General features: G+C 43.4%; 1 protein-coding gene across 1 annotated transcript; it reads left to right on the top strand.

Annotated features, from left to right (window-relative positions):
• On the top strand, nt 1-20880 carry NIT2 (nitrilase family member 2). Its single transcript, XM_058731616.1, has 10 exons — nt 1-666; nt 3971-4089; nt 5580-5700; nt 6981-7069; nt 13523-13616; nt 14127-14201; nt 15269-15347; nt 17327-17425; nt 19569-19624; nt 19973-20880. Exons 1-10 carry the CDS (start codon nt 639-641, stop codon nt 20062-20064), a joined length of 852 nt encoding a protein of 283 aa, XP_058587599.1. The 5' UTR covers nt 1-638; the 3' UTR covers nt 20065-20880.
• The last annotated feature ends 849 nt before the right edge of the window (nt 20881-21729 follow it).

Genomic DNA, 21729 nt, shown 5'->3' with positions numbered 1-21729 from the left:
ACAAAAAGCACAAAGACAGGAGACACACACACACACACAATCCTAAAAAATACAAATGCAAAACTCCTCACACAATATTAGCATATTTCAGTATGTAAGAGGTCTGAATTTTTGAGGATACAATGTTTGTCGCTCTTTTCCTCTTCCCCATGACCTAGCAGCTTTCTGGTCAGATCCCACTGATGTCTTGCGTGACTAAACCATCGTAGGTCATTCCATCCCATTCCATCCCCAGTAGTCAGAGCGACTTGTTCAAGGAGCCCAAGGCAATCAGCATATACGGTATTATTGCCGGCTAGAGGTGCTCTAACCAGCAAGAGGTTCAATCCTTTCGCTGGCCAATTGTTAAACACCACTCCAATGTACCCCTTTGCCTTGCGAGGCATTCCTTTCACTGGAGCGTGGTGTTATTCGTCGGTTCTCCTTGGTCCATGGTTTGCTCCTTGGTAGCGCCAACAGCGGACACCTAAACAGGTGTTGGAGCGCGGGAAAGACCACACGCTCTCCCTAGAGCCGCGGGACCGGGAGGCGGTCCGGAGGCGGAGCCTCGGCCGCACCAAGTCCTGCGTGCGGCTCTGCGCCGCCTCTCGCCGGGCCGCCGCTCTCCGCGCAGGGAACCGGGTCAGGCCGCGCCGCCCATGGTGCTGCTCGAGAGAGCCATGGCCAGTAAGTAGCGCGGCGGCCCGGGGGAGGGATCGCCGGCTCAGCCTCTCGCCTCCGCTTGTGTCCCCGCCGCGTCCCGGGCCTTTCCTGACCCGGCGCCCGCGGGGTTGAGGTCTCGGGCGGCGGAGCGCGGCCCGGCGCACTCCCGGGGAGTCCAGGCTTTCGGGAGCGCCAGGCCTCGCGACCGGAAGGGCCCGCGTCTTGCTCCCTGCAGGGCTCCTCCTGAGTCCCGTGCCTCTAGCTGCGTTTCGGCACCGCCGGCTGCAAATTCACCTGCGCCGGAAGAGGAGGGAGACGGGTGCACACAAGTTCCGCGCCCCCTTCTCCCCGTCCCGACCGGAAGACTGCACCTTCAGTAATTAGGAGACTTACTCGAGTGTGGGAACCTCTGCCTTGTGGGATTCTTGGAGGCTGTTAGGTTTTGCATGAGAAAGCGAGACTATCCAGGGGTGTCGCGTTCACTGTATTCACCTTAGATTGATTTTTTAACTTGAGTTTTGCAAAAGCATGTATCCTAATTATTTGTGTTTTGAACCCCGTCATGTGAAAATGAAGCATCGTTTTTCTCTGATTTGGGCTGTATGGTAAGAGGCGTGATTAACTTGCCCCATGTTGCACCGCCCGTCACACCCAGTGGAGAATGCTCTCTTCCCAAACAGAAAAAACTGGACGAGCTGTTTCTGCACCTGGACATTGAGCTTTCGGGTTAGGTATTACATGTTACACAAGTCTATCCTGGATCAGCCCCAGGGGGCGTTTCCAGCCATCTTTCTTTGTCCCCAGGTCTTTGCCCAATCCTTTTACATGAGGCTTTGGAGTGTCCTGGACCCCTAGTCTGGAGACCTGGATTAATACAGTTTTGCCTCAGTCCGTGGCAACAGGTCATTTAATCTTTCTGAACCTCAGTTTCCTGGACATCAACTGCCCCTCCTGAGGTCTTGCGAGACCCCCACTAGATGCTAAGGCTTGTGCAAGTGCTCTGGTTTTCATTTTAACCTGCCAGTGCTCGGAGCAAGTCAGTGGCTGACTGAATGTTAGGATCGGGGTATGGAAGTCCTTTTACACACCTGCCTCTGGATGTGCCTGCTGTCTCTGAAGAGCCAGGACGAGACTGAGGCTGGTGGGCTTGAGAGATGTGGCTCGTGATGGTGTTGAGGATGGTGTCTGATTTCCTTGAGGAGTGTTTTCAAGTTACATGACCTCTCCCCGGCCCACCCAGAAACAAACAAATGCGGTTCCTGGCCTGCTTTACAGTTCCAGATTTTGGCTTGGATTGTCTCACTGACTTTGTTCACTGATTTTGTGCAGCTTCCCTCCCGCCTGCAATTTCCTCATCTACCAAATAGTGTTAATGACGCTTCACAGATGTTTCCATGTATAGAGGGCTTGGCACATTCCGTATGCTTTTCCCACATTGGTCCCTTCACTTTACTATGTTTTATCCTTTTTTTTTTTTTTTTTTTTTTTTTTAACTCCCTTTGGTAAGTCTTTCATTGTTAGATGATGATGAATATTAGGGCAGCCAGGAACCTTAAAAGTCATTGTAATTTTCACTTTACAGCTGAGGAGATGAATTGACTAGTATTGTTTTCCACATCAAGAAACTTCCCGATGGTAGCCTTTCCGTGTCTCAGCCCCTGTGTGGAGTGGGTAATCTGCAGAATGTCAGACAGTCCCAAGCTTGGATCAGGACTTTCTGGATAGGATGAGGGAGAGAGGAAACTCTCAGCATAGCCATGGTGGATTCATCTTTTAATCCCTCCAGAGCAGAGACAAAGCCCAGGTCCTGAGTTACCGTGGAGACTTTTAGTAGGTCTGTGTGATGTTCTGGTGACAGCTAAAATTTGCTCCAAAGTTATCCCAGCTTTCGTTTCTTGTTTTAGATTCCTTTGTATTCATTCAGATTCTGAAACTATTCAACAAGCTACATTCAGGGTTACATTTAGCTCTTCTCACTGTTTTTAAGATACACCAAGGAATGGAGCATCTGAGTTTTCCTACTTTTAGGGTTCACAGTGGGCCAAACAGGCCATCAGAGGTCGGGGTCTGTCGGTGTTGCCTCTTCTGGGGACATTTGCACCAGTACAGCAGATACCCAGAGGGAGAACTCTAATGGTTTTCAGGTTCTAGAGCTTAGTTTTTTCTAGAGCAGCGGTGGGGGAGGGAAGCTAGGGAAGGCCTTTACTGAAGATTCCTGAAGTTTTGCAGAGCTTCATAGGTTGCCACGTGCTTTTGATCCTTTAATGTAGCCTCCCGTCAGACCAGGAGCAAAAACTATGCATCAATCAGGGTCCAGGCAGGACGTAGAAACCACACCAGTCACTTGAACACGGGAAATTGTATATAAAAAATTATTAACCAGTGGGTGATGACTATAAGAGTTACAAGAGAACTCTAGAGAATATAGGAAAAGCACATATAGGGTGTGGTTATTAGCTCAAAGAAGGAATAAGCCTGGAAGAACCCCTGACCTTCTTGGCTGACGGCAAATCTTGTTGGCTCTGTGGGACTCAGTCCCTGATAAAAATATGGAGCCTCTTACTCGAGTAACAGGAAAAAGCACTGTTAGCTTTTTCTAACAGTCTCCCTTGCAACCTCTCGTGGTGTTATTTGCCACTTAATATTGTGCTCTTTGGGGGCACAGGAATATTCATGGCGCCAGTGCAAAACCTCACAGGTGGCCGGGGGCCCTGCCCAATGACTAAGCACATGTGCAGCTCCTTAGCCGCCAGGCTTCCCTCCCTCCAGCCGCTGGACCTTTGCACCCTGCCCCAGCTGGTGGTGGGGAGGTGGAGGCGGGCAACTCCCCTTCCATTGGGCTGACCGCCCCAGGTCACTGGGTAGTTTCCAAGGGATTTCACCTGCACTGAGATGCACTCCGTATCTGGAACAGGGGTAGCTTGAGTTCCAAGAACAAATTGTGAGGGACAGTTCCATCTTCAAGTTCATTCTTCCTTCAAGCCGTGTTCTCAGTAGTATGTAAGAAGCTGGCCCTGCCTGCTTTGCTTGAGGCTCTTGTGCTGGCGTGGGGCCTCGCCCAGAGGTGTTGCTCTATCCCCAGGTTTCTCAGCCTCCACATCATTCACCTTGTGGGTTGGATAATTCTTTGTTGTGAAGGACTGTTGTGTACTGTGGCGTGTTTAGCAATGTCCCTGACGCCTACGCACCAGAAGCTACTGGCACCCCAACAGTGGTGACGTTGTCAGATGTCTTGGGGAGGGGGTGCAGAATCTGTCTCTGGTTGAGAGTTGCTTTGATCCAGGAGTCAGGTCTTCTGACAGCTGTTTTCTTGTATCTTCGTCCTCAGCTTTCCGCTTGGCCCTCATCCAACTTCAGGTTTCTTCCGTCAAATCAGATAACCTCACTCGAGCTTGTGGCCTCGTGCGGGAGGCAGCAACACAAGGAGCCAAAATAGTTTCTCTGCCAGTAAGTATGGAGGCGGAGGTGGCCGCTGCCCTCTGGGAACTTCTGATCCAGTAGAATACTGGCTGCTACCTCTCGTTGTCTTCTTGTGTCCTGGGGTCCAGCAGGGTCTTGTGGGTCCCCAGGATTGTTCCATGTTTAAGGGTCTTTGTGATAGGATGTGCCAGCGTGTTTACAGCTCTTTGGGATCATCTATCGTGTTCAGAATCCTGGTAAGTTGTGTGGCTTACTTAAAGATAGAATACTCAGTGCCTTGGATACTTACTTTCTTTCCTTGTATAAGTAAGTCTTTCCAGGACTATGGCACACATAACTGATTGTAGTGCTAAGGCTCCAACATTTTTAGCAAATGGTTGAAAACTGGAAATTACTAGAGACATTTAGGAAGCCTGCAGTATCTTCCTAAATATGGTAGCCTGTAGTAAGCCAGTAGGGCTCTGCATGTATTTCCTAGGTGATTGCTTTTAGAACAGAACCAGGTAAAGGTTACACCACATTTGCTTGTCAGCAGGTGTACTGTTGGCCCAGAGCTGGGTTCTGCTCATGCTAAGACATGCCTATACTGCATTTTGGGGCAAAGGACTACTGGGATCAGTGGTTGAACTATTCTAGGCAGCCCCCTCTTCCACTTTCCCTTTTGCGCTGTGGGGAGGAGGTGGCCCTTTGTAAACCCTGCTTAGATTGACTAGAGAATTTTCAGGGCCACCTTATGTTTTAGGCTCCAGTCCATCACAGATGTGGCCAGTGAGTCAGAATCTTTAACAAGGGAGCTTGAGATCTTAATGTGAATCCAGTCTTCCTTATGGCCACAGTTATGGGACTCGCCTGTAGCCTGATCACGGTCAGTTGTTGCTTTAAGTTGCCAGGAGCGAGAATGAAAGCACCTAATTCTGCATGTGCCCTCTCTAACGTGTGTTGTATAAGCTGATGATCCTCAGGTTTGAGTTTGCTAGCACAGTGCCTGGTGCACAGTCTCAGTGAATGATGAATTAGAATCAAAGTCTAGTTTTTGCTTTTCTTTTCTCACAGAGCTGCGGCAGATAGCATATCCTGGAAAATGAGAGATTTCTGTATTTTTTCAAACACAGGCTTTATTGCTTTACGTAGTTAATAATATAGTTTTGAGCCAATGGATTCATTCTAACACCCGAAGTCCTATGATTAAACCCAGTTGTCATGGGGCTCAGGTGCCCAGGGTGGGAACTCAGAGTTCTGTGGACACCGAGGGAGAGGCGGATTTGCTGGGGTGACAGGGATCTGAGAGAGCACACATGACTTGTGTCCTCTGGCCCAACCTGAGCCAGCTGTCAAGTTCGGCTCGGGGCCACAGGCTCTTTAGCCCTAGGATGCCAGTGTTTTTCTTATCGGCTGTGTTTTACCCTTTTGAGAGCAGGGCTAAGGGAGGCAGCTGTGTCTTCTGTGTTTAAGTTTAAAATGGGTGGGCTATTTTCACAGTTCCCCCCCCCCCCTTTTCTCTGCCAACATTATTCTAGGAATGCTTTAATTGTCCATATGGCACGAAATATTTTCCCCAATATGCTGAGAAAATTCCTGGTGAATCTACACAGAAGCTTTCTGAAGTAGCAAAGGAGTGCAGCATATATCTCATTGGAGGTAACTTCCTACCCTCAAGGTATAATGACCTAAACATGAGAAACATCGAAATAATTTTTGTTTCATTTAAACAATGAAATACAAAGCATGTAAGTCAGACATTGAAAGAATGAGGTGGATTTACGTAATAATGTGGAAAAATGTTCAAGACACAGTTATGTGGAAGAAGCACGTTCCGTATGATATGAACAGGCACTCTCAGATTAATCCCTGCCACAAAAAGGTTATATATTTTTGTATGTGTTTGTATATGTAGCACATAGTAAGTATTGTATAAAGATGCACCAAACTGATAATGATGACTTTTCCCTGGAGAAGGAATAGGAATACAGGGCAGGTGGAAATGTGGAAAGAAAACACTGTATTGGAGTGTCTTTCATTATACTAATACAACGTTAGGAAATTTTGTTTTCTCATAAAGAGGCCACATATATCAAGGTAGCTTTATAAGTATGGTTTTGAAATAAATGTGGTTTCAAAATAAATTTTAAAAATGTATTTGCTTAATAAAAATCAGTACAGTAAAGCTGTTCAATAGATCTAGCAAACAAAATTATTCCCTGTTATGACATGTTGGAATTAGAAACAGATGAGGGGCGCCTGGGTGGCGCAGTCGGTTAAGCGTCCGACTTCAGCCAGGTCACAATCTCGCGGTCCGTGAGTTCGAGCCCCGCGTCAGGCTCTGGGCTGATGGCTCGGAGCCTGGAGCCTGTTTCCGATTCTGTGTCTCCCTCTCTCTCTGCCCCTCCCCCATTCATGCTCTGTCTCTCTCTGTCCCAAAAATAAATTAAAAACGTTGAAAAAAAAAAAACAGATGAGAGGTGAAGAAAAGACAAGCAAGAAAAAAGAAATGCGGGAACTACATTCAGTGATGGCAGGATTGGCTTCCATTCCCATCATGAGGCCTAATGGGGATACAGTTACTTTGCAGGACCTGGTGATTTGAAGTTGAGCAACAGTGAATCCTCTGTGTTTCTCTAGTGTTATAGATTAACAGATCTTGTAGCTCAAGATCAAAGCAGAATTCAGAACCAGTTTGGTTATTTTTGAACCTGTCTTTGGCATCTGACTTAACTACATTTCGTCTCTACTCTGGAGTTTGTCTCTGAAACATCATATTAAAGAAGACAAAAAAGAACATAATTAAATAACCCTTAGAAGATAGTATGCTTTATTGTTGGACCCAAGTGACAGTTTGTCAAGTGTTTGTCTTGTTATCATACAAGAGTGCTTTATTCAGAATATTTTCTTTGCTCCTGTGTTTCTCTTCTCAATGAAAGGTTCTGTTCCTGAAGAGGATGCTGGGAAATTCTATAACACCTGTGCTGTGTTTGGGCCTGATGGAACTTTACTGATAAAGTACAGAAAGGTAAGTAGGGAATGTGGCAAGCCTCATTACCTCTTGAGAATTTGCTGTGAAATCCCCTAGTTCCTCTCATCAAATTTTACACATGTGGGGCGTTTGACTAGTTGGTATAGTCAACTTGTTGAATCTTGGCTGTTGGCATTTTGATATAAATTTTAGACTTAGCCTGTCAGTTTCAGCAAAGGAAAAATCTGTAGGAATTTTGATTAGAATTGCCCAGTGTTTATAGTGCACTATTGACAATAGCCAAAGTGTGGAAAGAGCCCGAATGTCTATCGACTAATGAATGGGTAAAGAAGATGTGGTATATGTGTATATATCAATATATTTATATCTATATCTGTATCTATATATATGTGTATATATATACACACACACACATATATACACGTGTATATATATATATACATGTATATATATATATACACGTATATATATATATATATATATATACATATGTATACACACATACATACAATGTAATATTACTCAGTGATCAAAAAGAATGAAATCTTGCCATTTGCATCAATGTGGATGGAACTAGGGTGTATGATGCTAAGCAAAATAAGTCAGAGAAAAACAAACATATGACTTCACTTGTATGTGGAATTTAAGATACAAAACAGATGAACATAAGAGAAGGGAAGCGAAAATAAGATAAAAACAGAGAGGAAGACAAACCATAAGAGACTCTTAAATACAGAGAACAAACTAAGGGTTGCTGGAGGGCAGGTTGGTGGAAGATGGCTAAATGGGTGATGGTCATTAAGGAGGGCACTTGTTGGGGTGAGCACTGGGTATTATATGTAAGTGATGAATCACTAAATTCTTTTCCTGAAATCGTAATTACACTAAATGTTAACTAACTTGGATTTAAATTAAAAATAAATAAATAAAACGAATACTTAGAATGATAAAAAAAAAAAAAAGAATTGCATTGAAAATAGAGATCACTTTGGGAACAGTTGACATTTGGTAAATGCAAATACATTGACGATTGTTAAATACTTTGGGTATTGATCCTTTTATTGTTGTGAAATCCCTTTCTTTCTCACAGTAATCTTTGTCTTGAAGTTTATCTCTGATATTGCCATGGCCATTCTAATCTTATACTTACTGTTGTATGGTACATTTTTTTTCTAATTCCTTACTTTCAACCTGAATGTATCTTTGTATTTTATTTATTTATTTATTTATTTATTTATTTATTTATTTTAGCAGGTGTATTTAATTTATTTTTTTAATTTACATCCAAATTAGTTAGCATATAGTGCAACAGTGATTTCAGGGGTAGATTCCTTAATGCCTCTTGCCCATTTAGCCCATCCCCCCTCCTGCAACCCTTTCAGTAACCCTCTGTTCTCCATATTTGAGTCTCTTATGTTTTGTCCCCCTCCCTGTTTTTATATCATTTTTGCTTCCCTTCCCTTATGTTCATTTGTTTTGTATCTTAAAAGTCATCATATGAGTAAAGTCATATGATACTTGTCTTTCTCTGACTAATTTCGCTTAGCATAATACCCTCTAGTTCCATCCACGTAGTTGCAAATGACAAGATTTCATTCTTTTTGATTGCCGAATAATACTCCATTGTATATATATACACACACCACTTCTACTTTATCCATTCATCAGTCGATGGACATTTGGCTCTTTCCATACTTTGGCTATTGTTGATAGTTCTGCTATAAACATTGGGGTGCATGTGTCCCTTCGAAACAGCACACCCGTATCCCTTGGATAAATACCTAGTAGTGCAATTGCTGGGTCATAGGGTAGTTCTATTTTTAATGTTTTGAGGAACCTCCATACTGTTTTCCAGAGTGGCTGCACCAGTTTGCATTCCCACCAGCAGTGCCAAAGAGGTCCTTTTTCTCCGCATCCTTGCCAACATCTGTTGTTGCCTGATTTGTTAATGTTAGCCATTTTGACAGGTGTGAGGTGGTATCTCATTGTGGTTTTGATTTGTATTTCCCTGATGATGAGTGATGTTGAGCATTTTTTCATGTGTCGGTTGGCCATCTGGATGTTGTCTTTTGAGAAGTGTCTATTCGTGTCTTTTGCCCATTTCTTCACTGGATTCTTTGTTTTTTTGGGTGTTAATTTTGATAAGTTCTTTATAGATTTTGGATACTAACCCTTTATCTGATATGTCATCTGCAAATATCTTCTCCCATTCTGTCAGTTGCCTTTTAGTTTTGCTGATTGTTTCCTTTGCTGTGTGTTTCCTTTGTATTTTGATGAAGTCCCAATAGTTCATTTTTGCTTTTGTTTCCCTTGCCTCCGGAGACATGTTGAGTAAGAAGTTGCTGGGGCGCCTGGGTGGCGCAGTCGGTTAAGCGTCCGACTTCAGCCAGGTCACGATCTCGCGGTCCGTGAGTTCGAGCCCCGCGTCAGGCTCTGGGCTGATGGCTCAGAGCCTGGAGCCTGTTTCCGATTCTGTGTCTCCCTCTCTCTCTGCCCCTCCCCCGTTCATGCTCTGTCTCTGTCTGTCCCAAAAATAAATAAAAAACGTTGAAAAAAAAAAAATTAAAAAAAAAAAAAAAAAAAAAAGAAGTTGCTGTGGCCAAGGTCAAAGAAGTTTTTGTGTGCTTTCTCCTTGAGGATTTTGATGGCTTCCTGTCTTACATTTAGGTCTTTCATCCGTTTTGAGTTTATTTTTGTGTATGGTGTAAGAAAGTGGTGCAGGTTCATTTTTCTGCATGTCGCTGTCCAGTTTTCCCAGCACCACTTGCTGAAGAGCTGTCTTGATTCCATTGGATATTCTTTCCTGCTTTTGTCAAAGATTAGTTGGCCATACGTTTGTGGGTCCATTTCTTGGTTCTCTATTCTGTTCCATTGATCTGAGTGTCTGATTTTGTGCCAGTACCATACTGTCTTGATGATTACAGCTTTGTAATACAGCTTGAAGTCCAGTGTATCTTTATAATTAAAATGATTCTCTTGTAGCTAGCATACAGTTGGGTCTTGTTGTTTTATTCATTTTGACAATTTCTGCCTCTTAGCTGGAGCACTGACTTCACTTATATTTAATGTAATTATTGATATGGTTTGATTTAGGCATTAGACATTTTATTGTTTTTTTTCTTTGTTCCTCTTTCCAGCATTCTTTTGGTTTAGTTGAGTATTTTTTAGAATTCCATTTTAATTTAACTATTGGCTTTTAGTTATACCTCTTTGCTTTTTTTTTTAAGTTGTTGTCCTAAGGATTACCATACGCACCCTATCTTTTCATAGTCTACTTAGAATTAATATCCTATTTCATATGAAATTTTAAGAACTTCACAATTATATAGATCAATTTCCTTCCTTCTCCCTTCTTTCTGTTATAGGTGTCATACGTATTGCATAATAAATCCCACAAAACACTAAGTTTTTAAGTAATCATTTGTATGTAAAGAAGTTCAGATAAAATTATTTTGTTTGCTGAAATATTTAGCTTCTTTGTATTTTTCTTTCTAAAGATCCTAGTTCTGTCTGGTATCTGCCTTCAAACAGAAAGACCTCCTTTAGAATTTTTGTAGTGAGGATCTGGTAGGTAGGAATGCTCTTAGTTTTGGTTTATGAATATATCTTTATTTTGTCTTCATTCTTGAAAGATATTTTTGGTGGAATAGAATTCTGGGTTAACAGTTTTCTTTTCTCTCCTAGCAATTTGAGCAATGTTTTTCATGTATTTCCTAGCCTCTTTTTAAGCATTTTTCTGATAAGAATTCGGTGGTGATTTGTATTGTTGTTCTGTATGTAATTCGTGGTTTTTTTCTGTCTGCCTTCAAAATGTTTTCCATAATCTTTAGTTCTCAGTGTTTTGACTCTGATGTGCCTATGTAGATATAGTTTTCTTTTTATTCCTCTTGCTTTGTGCTTATTTATTATTTTTTAAAAATTTTTTTAAACTTATTTTTGAGAGAGAGATAGTGTGAGCAGGTGAGGGGCAGAGAGAGAGGGAGACACAGAATCTGAAGCAGGCTCCGGGCTCTGAGCTGTCAGCACAGAGCCCAATGTAGGGCTCGAACTCATAAACTGTGAGATCATGACCTGAGCCTGAAGTCAGACGCCTAACTGACTGAGCCACCCAGAGCCCTGCTTTGTGCTTCTTTAATCTGTAAATTTAACTCTTTCGTCCTATTGGGGCATTATTTTGTTAAATGTCTTTCTGTTCCATTCTCTTCTTATTGGACTTCAATTTTGATACTGTTCTACCAAACCAGGTTTCCAAGATTCCAGTTTTTTGTTTTTCCAACTTTTTTCCTCTATCTTCTTCAGCTTGGACAGTTTCCATTCATCTGTCTTCAAGTTCTCAGAGTCTTTCTTCTGTAATCCCTGGTCTCCTGTGTGCCATCCCAGTGAAATCTTTTAAAGTTTCAGATAAACTTTTTATTTCTCTACTAATTATATCCTATTTGTATATTTATTAAGAGCATATTTCTCCTTATACCCTTGAGCCTAGTTTAATAGCTCCTTTTTGGTAATTATCACATCTGACTCAGGCTGGGGTCTGCTTCATTGATTATTATGTTTTCTTTAAAGTTAGGTAACATTTTCTTATTTGTGTGTCTAGTAATTTTGGATTGCATATTGGATTCTATGTTGTTGAGATTCCAGCTTCTATTATATTACTCTGAAAAGGGTTGAATTTTTTTGTTTTAGTAAGTAGTTAACTTCATTGTACTCAAACACCATACTCTTTTTCCTTTGTGAGGTAGGCAGTAACTTCAGGTTCTCCATTCTTTTTTTTTTTTTTTTTTTTTAATGTTTATTTACTTTTGAGAGAGAGCACGTGTGCATGCATGAGTGAGGGAGGGGCAGAGAGAGAAGGAGACACAAAATCCAAATCCAAACAGGTTCCAGGCTCTGAGCTGTCAGCACAGAGCCCAACGTGGGGCTCACCACAAGATCATGATCTGAGCTGAAGTCCGGTGCTTAACCGACTGAGCCACCCAGGCACCCCTCAGCTGCTCTGTTCTATCTAAAGTTGTTAGCTTTGGGGCTAAACAACTAGCTTTTTCAAAACACATTTCAAACACATTTCAAAATATGTTTGAAGTGCATATTTTTAGTATTGAGTTTTCCAGTCCATGAATGTGTATATCCCACCGTTTATTCAAGTTTTTAAAAATTTCTCTTGAATTTTTTTAAAAATTTTTTTAATTTTTTTAATTTTTTTAAAATGTTTTTATTTACTTTTGAGACAGAGAGGGACAGAGCATGAGCAGGGGAGAGGCAGAGAGAGAGGGAGACACAGAATCTGAAGCAGGCTCCAGGCTCTGAGCTGTCAGCACAGAACCCAATGTGGGGCTCGAACTCACAGACTGTGAGATCGTGACCTGAGCTGAAGTCGGAGGCTTAACCGACTGAGCCACCCAAGCACCCCTCTCTTGAATTGTTTTTATAGTGCTTTGGGTACAGTCTTGTATATCATTTGCTAGATTTATTCCTAACTGGTGGTTTTTGATGCCCTTTCATTTTCTGTTTCTTGCTAGTATATAGAAGTACAACTAATTTTAAAAGTACTGACCTTGTATGTTGTAACCTTGCTAAACTCCTTAATTTCAGTAATTCAGCTGTAGATTTCTTTTGGAGTTTGTAGGTACATTGTTATATCATCTGAGAATAATTACAGAGTTAATTTTATCTTTCTCATCCTCATGGTTTTTATTCCTTTCTGTTGCCTTGTTGCTTGGGTTAGGATCTCTGAGATCCTCTGAATAGGAGGAGTCCTTGTCTTGTTCCTGATCTCAGTATGAAAAGGCTTTTAATGTTTCACTGTTAAGTATGATGTTCCTTCCTTTTTTACTTTTGCAGATGCTATGTCAGAGTAAGGGAATACCCTTCCCAGAAGAGTTTTTTTCTTTTGTTTTGAAAATATGAATGGATTTAGAAGTTTGCCAAATGCTCATTATGTACCTCTTAAGATGTTCATATGACTTTTCTCCTTTATTTTCTTAGCTATTTGTAGTAAATTACATTGATTTCCTCATGTTAACACGTGCTTTCCTTGAATAAATCCAATTTCAGATGATGTGTTGCACTTTTTATATATTGCTGCATTTGGTTGGGAAAATTGTACCGATTTTTAATTACCCACCAACCACCTCTCCTGCCAATGTGTCAGTTTGATTATGATTCTGTGATGAAGACTTCAGTTAGCATTTATACTGAATAAGAAAGTAACACATTAGCTGCCTTCCGTAAGAAACCTAGATATCACCTTGCGTACTACATAGGAAAGAAGTGTCATAAAACTACTGCTTTGTGGATTTTTTCCAGTTTTGTATATTAGAGCTCATTTTGATAAGATGTCAGCTTGTGGGTTGGGTTGTGGGCAGGTTGGGGTTACTATTTGTATAGTTGATCTTAGAGCATCCCTATTTCTGGGCATGGAAGGATGTTTGTAAATTGCTGCCATGAACCCTGCTGGAAAAGAGGTAACCAAATCCATTACTTGTGATGCAGCTCCATCTGTTTGATATTGACATTCCGGGGAAAATTACATTTCACGAATCTGAAACGTTGAGTTCCGGTGATGGTTTCTCCACATTTGATACTCGTAAGTACTAAGTTCACCTGTTTCAGCAGTCTCAGTAGACGAGGGTCAGGCGTTCTTTTTTTTTTTTTTCTCTTATGTTCCTCCCTGACTTCTTTACATACCCTGACTATAAGACCAGAAATGAGAAGGGTATAGAATGGCCAGAGATCTAGAAATAGTGGGCTGAATGGAGAACTACGGGTTTGTCATGATTTTGCTCTGCCATTTGGTCACAGACTGTTCATATGATCATTTCCAGAGTTTATCTATCAGGCTGTGATTGAATACTTCCCACATAGAAATAAGCATTCAATTAGAATGAACTTCTTATTTCTAATCTGCTGACATAAATGATGTCTTCGTGAGGGAAAATCCAAGCAGGCATAAGCTTGTACATTTTTCTCCATCCATGGGCCCTGGGTAATGTATTACCTTCATTGTTTGGTGATCTCAAATAGAGGCTTTACCCTGCCACGCCATGTTGCAAAAGAGGTTAACTTTTCATTTGTGCATTTTCTGTTTGAAAAACAGCTTACTGCAGAGTGGGCCTGGGCATTTGCTACGACATCCGCTTCGCAGAGCTCGCACAAATCTATGCGCAGAGAGGTGAGATCACCGAGGTTGTGCTGTGGAGGTGCTTCCAGCTTTGGTTCCGGCCTGGTCTTCGTGGGTAGAGGGAGGGAGCCCTTGGTCAGAAAAACCGGAGGAGAAGCCTTACTCTGTCCACCCTCATCCGGCTGCTCAGACGTTGCTGCATGTGGACAGCACAGCTGTTTGGAGGTTGCATTTCAGCACACCGTGGAGCTAAGCAGGAGCCATGCTCCTAAATCTTCTCTGCCCCTCGAACCCTTCTTGCTACTGTATTTGGAAAGAGTAGCTTGGAGCCCGCTAGAAGTGAGGATGTGGTCTATGGTGCCTGTCATGATTTCACACTCAGTGGTCCTGCAGGTTGGGCACAGTAGAAATGTAGTCAGTGACATTCTGGTCCAGAGAACAAGTGTCCTTGCTGTCCTGGAAGAGCACGGAGCCAAGTCACAAGATCTGGGTTCTGGTTCCAGCTCTTTCCCTTAATGGACATGATGCTTTAAGGAAATTATTTAATCTTTACAGCAGCATGGATCTCCATTTTTTCATAGGCATGGGGTGGAGATTAAGGAAGGAGAGCTTAGAAAGCTCTTTGTGTGGTAGTCAACAAATAGGAGAATCCCACTAGACTGTCCAAGCTACTCTGATTTGGACTTGACTGTCACTTCAAGTGGAATGGGTGCAGGCGTTGTGACTGCCTGGTCAGCAAAACAGGTGGGGGCTGCACAGGCTCTGCGTTGGCGGTTTCTGTTGACTTCTGTCAGTAAGTGTTAGAGCACCTACTCTGCCCCTCATTTCATTTGAAAAGCATTACAAAATGTGGTCCTTGGCCACGCAGAGCTGGCCATATGGTGCTGACAGAAATCTGTGAAGTCACATACAGTGGTTTCGGTCATCAATAGCACTGTTCTTCTATGTCTATGTGCAGCGTGTATGTGTCCCCAAAGGAATCCTACCTTGGCGGACATCTTTTTTTTTAGGTTTGGGAGAGTTTGAGTTTGTTCCCCACTGGGTAAGGACCAAAATGGGGACTGAGTGTGGGGTGGTGTCAACCTGCACCCATTCTTCTCTGGCCGTTCTGTCTCAAGGCTGCCAGCTGTTGGTATATCCTGGAGCTTTTAATTTGACCACTGGACCAGCCCACTGGGAGTTGCTTCAACGAGGCCGGTAAGAAAGCATCTCAGGCACACCTTCAAGTGTCAGTGTTGCCTTGTTGCAGAGATTTCCAGTCTGGGGGAAGAACCAACCTTCCTGATACAGGATGCTGCCCCTGACTCAGGTGCCCTGACATCCAGATGCAGTGAGAAAGGATGAATCACCCCGTTGACTATGTTGCTTGGATCGCGATGCTTCTCCTACCCCAGCCCTTACCTCATTCTGCTAGTCCTAGAATACCCTGCCGAGACACTGTTTTTCTATTCTGCGAATCCCAGGCATTGCATAGTGTCTTTGGCATGTCCCAGTAGCTGTTACCTGGGTCCCTGAGGCTGAGGAGTGAGTGGTGAAGGGTAGATGGCTGAGGTGGATGTAATATGGAAGGGGAAAGGAGTGTGACTTGTGTGTCTGTGTAAAGTGTGCTGAAAACCATGAAATATTGGTCAGAGACGCTGGCTCTCTCCGTTACAGTTCTGTTAGTTGAGGTATCCTATACTTAGAGGAAAGTACACTGATTTTAAGTCTGTAGGTTGGGGAGTTTTTACATGTGTATGCACCTCTGGCCACGGTCAATATAGAACACTTCCGGATCTCTAGAATGCTCCCCTTTGCTCCTTCCGTCTACCCTCTCCTTTGCCCAGATGTGGCCACTATTCTCACTTCTAAAGAGGATGGCAATTTTTATTGGAGGAGGAAGCAGAGGTGTTTGGTTGGTTGCTTGGTGGAAGATGGGGTAGGGGTGTCTGATACCATGAATATTAATTAATGCAGTCTTGTAGGGAGCAGGAAAAGCTTGGGAGATGTCGGAATGGCCTGGCATGGACCTGTTGGTTGAGCCCAGGATGCTCCCAGGTGAGGTGGCTTGATGTACCCAGCCTGCCACCTGAAATTCTTACCTAATTTGAGATGATGGGGCTGTGGCCACTGGAGACATGGAGATGCCACACAGCCCTGCAAAGTGTTTGGCCCCAGCAAGTCCAGTCCAGTCTCTCTGGCCACCTTGACTTGATTAACCAGAGAGGATCTGCTCGTTTATATGGTAAAAGGTTGGCTCAGGCCAGGATCTCAACTGTGGCAGTATTAACATTTTAGACTAGCTCATTCTTTGTTATAGGGGCTGTTCTGTGCACTGTAGGATGTTTAGTAGCATCCCCGACCTCTACCCTCTGGGTGCCAATAGCAACCCCCATCATGAAAGTCAAAAAGTCAGAGTCAGTGTCTTCAGACATTGGCAAATGGCCCTACTGGGCAAAATCACTCCCAGTTGAGAAGTGGCTTATGCATTAAATATACTTTTAGAAGAGAGGGTTTCATGGCTTCATTTGTTCCCTTCCATGTCTGAGCCAGCCTATCCTGTCCCTGTTTTTATTTTATTTTATTTTATTTTATTTTATTTTATTTTATTTTATTTTATTTAAAAGACTTTTTTTTAATGTTTATTTATTTTTCAGAGAGAGAGAGAGCATGCGTGCGTGAGCATGGGAGGGGCAGATAGGGAGACACAGAATCTGAAGCAGCCTCCAGGCTGTGAGCTGTCAGCACAGAGTCCAACACGGGGCTCAAACTCAGAAACTGTGAGAGCATGACCTGAGCCGAAGTCCGATGCTTAACGAACTGAGCCACCCAGGCACCCCCCACTCCGTCCCAGTTTTTATTTATTTATTTAAAAAAAATTTTTTTTTCAACGTTTTTTATTTATTTTTGGGACAGAGAGAGACATAGCATGAACGGGGAAGGGTCAGAGAGAGAGGGAGACACAGAATCGGAAACGGGCTCCAGGCTCTGGGCCATCAGCCCACCCCAGAGCCCGACGCGGGGCTCGAACTCACGGACCGCGAGATCGTGACCTGGCTGAAGTCGGTCGCTTAACCGACTGCGCCACCCAGGCGCCCCTGTCCCAGTTTTTAAAAGAAGGATCTGTACCCTTGGGATAGAAAAATGTTGCCAAACTATAATATATGAATTACCTCCTTTCTGTCTGTTGACAACAGGGCTGTTGATAATCAGGTATATGTGGCCACGGCATCTCCTGCCCGGGATGATCAGGCCTCCTATGTTGCCTGGGGACACAGCACTGTTGTGGGTCCTTGGTGAGTTGGCTAAGCAGGGAAAGGCTCTCCAGGAGCTTGGGAGAGATTGCACTGGGGGGGTGGGTTGTCTGATTCCCCACCAGCCCTGCCCCTTCCCAGCCCCCCATCCTCACATGCCTCCTCGGTCTCCACTTCGTTTGTGAGAGACACTTGCACTTGGAAACCACGTGAGAAAGAATCGGGGCCTGCTGTCTTTCTTGATTGAGCATTTGACCTTAGCCCTCTTCTGAGCTTCTCAGTAGCTTTTGTTATCAGTCAGACTTTGATCACATGGGGGAAGCACGGCAGCAGTCATGGGTGGGTGATTTTAGTAAAAGAGGCTCTCAGATTGTTGGCTTTTGGTTAAAATTTAAGCTAGGTGATTAGTTATAGAGCAGAAATGGGTTATAGGGTGAGGATTTTGCTCCCTGCATAATGATTAGAGGATGGGGGAGGATGGGTTCATTTAAGCAAAACTGTGACCTTGTCCTCTGTGAGAGTGTAAAGCATTGTCTTAGAGAAGCCAGCATGGGAATTCTCCCACCTGCACACCCAGTTGTATGTTACTGTACGTAACTCATGGTCTGTACTTGAATGGTTTCCACAGCACTTTCACACACATGGCCTCCATGTGAACGAGACTTTTCCTATGTTAAGCTCAGTTTATAGATGGTAGAATTAAAGTTCGTGGGATAAAATAGCCAGAACTGGTGTTTAGATTCAGGACTTCTGACTTTAGAACTCGGATTTATTCCATACCACTCACACATCTGTATGATTACACACATACTACTGTGTATTTACATAATTTCAGGATAAATATGCCAGTAACAAGGCCGAGAAGGGTTATATATCACTAGGGTGTGTCTGAAATTCTCTCTTCTGACCTTCTAGGCCCCAAAGATGAAAGAATGTGATAGGGGAAGGCCTTGGAAGATAAGACCAGTGAGAGATTCCAGGGAGCCTCCTGCATATTAGGTTTGGAAGGCACTGGCAGACTGGAAGGATTAAGTTGTCTTGAACATTTTCTTAAACTTGGTTCAAGTTCCTCTGTTCATTTGTTAGTGACAGGCTTCCTGGCCTTCTGGGCAGCTCTGCTTCCCTGCTAGGGTTCTCCTGATGAACTTCATTGCTGATCAGGCTGGCTGCTTCTGACACAAAGTAGTTGTACTTTATTCTTTTCAGAATTCTATCTGTAGGACTTGGGGGCCCTCGGTCTTATATTGACATCAGGAATGGCTGCCTGGGGTTAACCCAGAGAGGAAGATCTTTGAATGCCAGATCAAATGGGGAAGAAATAGAAAAGAATAAAAATGAATTCAGTTAAGTGGCATTAATGATGATGTTTGTAGCTCATTTGTGCCAAAAATTTGTTTGTGGCCATCTGGGAAATGGAACCAATTACTGTATCAGATTGTTTGTTAGGTCAGATTACTTTATTTTGTGCTTTGGAGAAATTTCATTTCACTAGATGTTTTTGAAGCCCTGCTTTGGGCCAAGAGACTCAGCACTGGAATCTTTTCCACATCAGCCTTTCCCCAGATTTGGGAAGGAGTGTTCCTGTTTCTAAGTGTGAGGCTCCTCTCCTATTGGGGTGTGCTTTACACACCACTTCTATCCAGATCCCAGGCTGAAACCTTTCCTTCAAAAACTGAAACCCAATAACATAGGGACCCAGGGACCACAGGCACAAGGCCGGAGATCCAGGCAGTGCAGGGCTGTGCTCAGACCCAACCTTACCATCCCCAGCCTTGGAAAGCATGAAGGAGCAGAGCCAGACCACCCTCCCGAAAGGGGTCTTTCTGATCTGCACTCATGAAGGGACAGGACAGAGCTTCCCGCTGCTTACAGGTATCTCTGTTTTCAGAGGTTTGTAATCATGGAGGAACTACCACTTCCTAGCAGTTGGCAGTTTACAGAACATACTCCGTAATCTAAGTCCTCACAGAGCTCTGATTTCCACTTTATAGACTAGGAAATGGAGAGTGCAGGTGACTTGGCACAAGGCCAAATGGCTACTTAAATGGTGGAACAGGAATTTATGCCCCTCCTTTCTTGTCTTTAATCTCAGATTCCTTCCCCTGAGGCCTTTGAGGTGGGACAAGAATAGGGATCCTGATACCCACAAACATTAGTGACCTACTCCCTAACAAATCTCTTTCAGGGGAGATGTCCTTGCCAAGGCTGGCACTGAAGAGACCATCGTGTATTCAGACATAGGTAAGATCTGCTGCGGCACGGTTGAGGTCTCTGGCGTCCCCATTGGTCTGAGGTGATTCCTAGCTGTGAAGCTCCTGTCGCTTGGAGGGGCTCCCTTGTGCCACCTTCTCGTTTATCCTTGGTTCTCCGGCCAAACCCTGGGGGCTATAACTCCGGTTGAGTTTTCTTGGTTTGGTTTGAAATAACTCCAGCGGGACCGCCAGGTCACCGGGTGCCTTTGGACAAGGCCTCTATATTCCTGAGTTACTTGCCGAGACTCTGGTGGTTTTTATACTGTTTGGGGAAGAAATTCTCATTGGTTAGTGAGGAGTTACATCCTATTAATAGTACACTTTCCTGTTTTTGCAGACCTGAAGAGGTTGGCTGAAATACGCCAGCAAATCCCCATTTTTAGCCAGAAGCGATCAGACCTTTATGCAGTGGAGGCGAAAAAGCCCTAAGGTTTATGCTTCTAACATGTCATGAAAAACAGGATGATGTTTCTGCAATGTAATCAACTCCCTGTTGAATTCTTTAAGGAGATTTTTTTTTTTTTTCTAATTTCAGACTTTTCCTTTCTTGGGAACTCTCTATTGAGATGATGGAGCATCAGCACATGATATTTTTCACACCATATTAGATAGTTAAAAAGGGCTCAGGCTAGCCTTGCGAGCAGAAGGAAAAGGAGATGGCTATAACTCCCATACTAAGTTGCTTCATAGCAGTTGGTGAAAGTATCAGATCTTGGTATCCTGGTGGTTGCTTCACCTGGTACTGATAGATTTATGTCACATACCGCTTATCTCACTGCTGGGGTTGGAATCCATTACGTAGAAAATTTGGTCTGGTGCCACTCTCTTTTGAGTAGGACGTTGAAGTTTATATTTTTAGTCTGTGAGTAGCAATGGAAAGCAAGGTTATGGACCCTTGGTGTTTGCTAGAGGAGATGGCAGCCCCATCCCTTCCCGGCAGCCTTGGGGCTCTTCAAATTCAAGAAGGAGCCAATGAATCAACCCCAGACCCTCCTGGTCTTAGAGAAAAGGCAGTATCAACAGGGAGTCCTGTGGAAGAATGGCAGCAGTGGCATTTGGTCAAGGCAACTAAAGTATGAGTCTCTGTAAAAGATTTTCCTGATGGGGTGAGTGTCTGAAAATATCTTTGTCTTTTTGCTTTTCTCCCTAGTAACACTTTCTAGCTTGATGAAGGCAAGCTAGTGGTTTTAGCCTAGTGGTTTTCAGAATCCTTTTGCACAATTAAAAATTAACGATTCCAATGAACTTTGTTTTTATGTATGTTACAGTTGGTGGTGGGCTAATAAACATTTAACGACCAGCTGTCCAAAAAAAAAAAAAAGGCCCTGATTTTGCAGTAGTGTTTGCCAATTTCCTTGGTATAAATACTTTCACTGTGGCCAAGTACAGACTATCAACATGACCCCTCTAAACACAGAGTTGGAAATAGATGCACAGTGGGCACTTGTGAGCTGGTGTAATCCTGCTCTAGCACACCACTGTTTACATATGTAGAGATATTTATCATCCTGGAAAATAAAACAAAACCTTAAAATAATACACAAGCACACATTCTGTTAGCTATAAGAGTGATGATATCATCATGTGTCATTTAACCCTTGGAAACCGGCATTGTATACCCAGAGGAGTACAGGAGTGAAAAAGGCAAATGACGTTGTAATGTTCATTTATTTTTGAGAGAGAGAGACTGAGCACGAGCGGGGGAGGGCAGAGAGAGAGAGAGAGAGAGAGAGAGAGAGAGAGAGAGAGAGAGACATAGCCTCCGAAGCAGGCTCCAGGCTCCGAGCTGTCAGCACAGAGCCCGACGCGGGGCTCGAACCCACAAACCATGAGATCATGACCTGAGCCGAAGTCGCCCACTTAACCGACTGAGCCACCCAGGCGCCCCGGCAAATGACGTTTTAAAATTCAGTCTACAATTTGGTAAAATTTGACACATGTATACATCCATGAAAGCGCTCTCATCAAGATAATGAACCCTCCCCTGGTGTTTTCTTAAGCTGTTATATAATCCCTTCAGCCACTCTTCTCCTCCCCAGGCGATCACTGATCAGCTTTGTCACTGTAGATTAGTTTGAATTTTCTATAATAACC

Source organism: Neofelis nebulosa, chromosome 5 (genome assembly GCF_028018385.1).
Source record: "Neofelis nebulosa isolate mNeoNeb1 chromosome 5, mNeoNeb1.pri, whole genome shotgun sequence".
NCBI lineage: Eukaryota > Metazoa > Chordata > Mammalia > Carnivora > Felidae > Neofelis > Neofelis nebulosa.
Note: the sequence above shows the minus strand (reverse complement) of the source record. Positions and strands in the feature narration are given on the sequence as shown.

Bases quoted from the DNA above. Each gene is read 5' to 3' on its own strand.
- NIT2 (XM_058731616.1), top strand. From the start codon at position 639: ATGGTGCTGCTCGAGAGAGCCATGGCCA. The intron at 4,090-5,579 runs GTAAGTATGGAG...ACATTATTCTAG, and splicing joins CCAAAATAGTTTCTCTGCCA to GAATGCTTTAATTGTCCATA. The intron at 19,625-19,972 runs GTAAGATCTGCT...CTGTTTTTGCAG, and splicing joins CATCGTGTATTCAGACATAG to ACCTGAAGAGGTTGGCTGAA.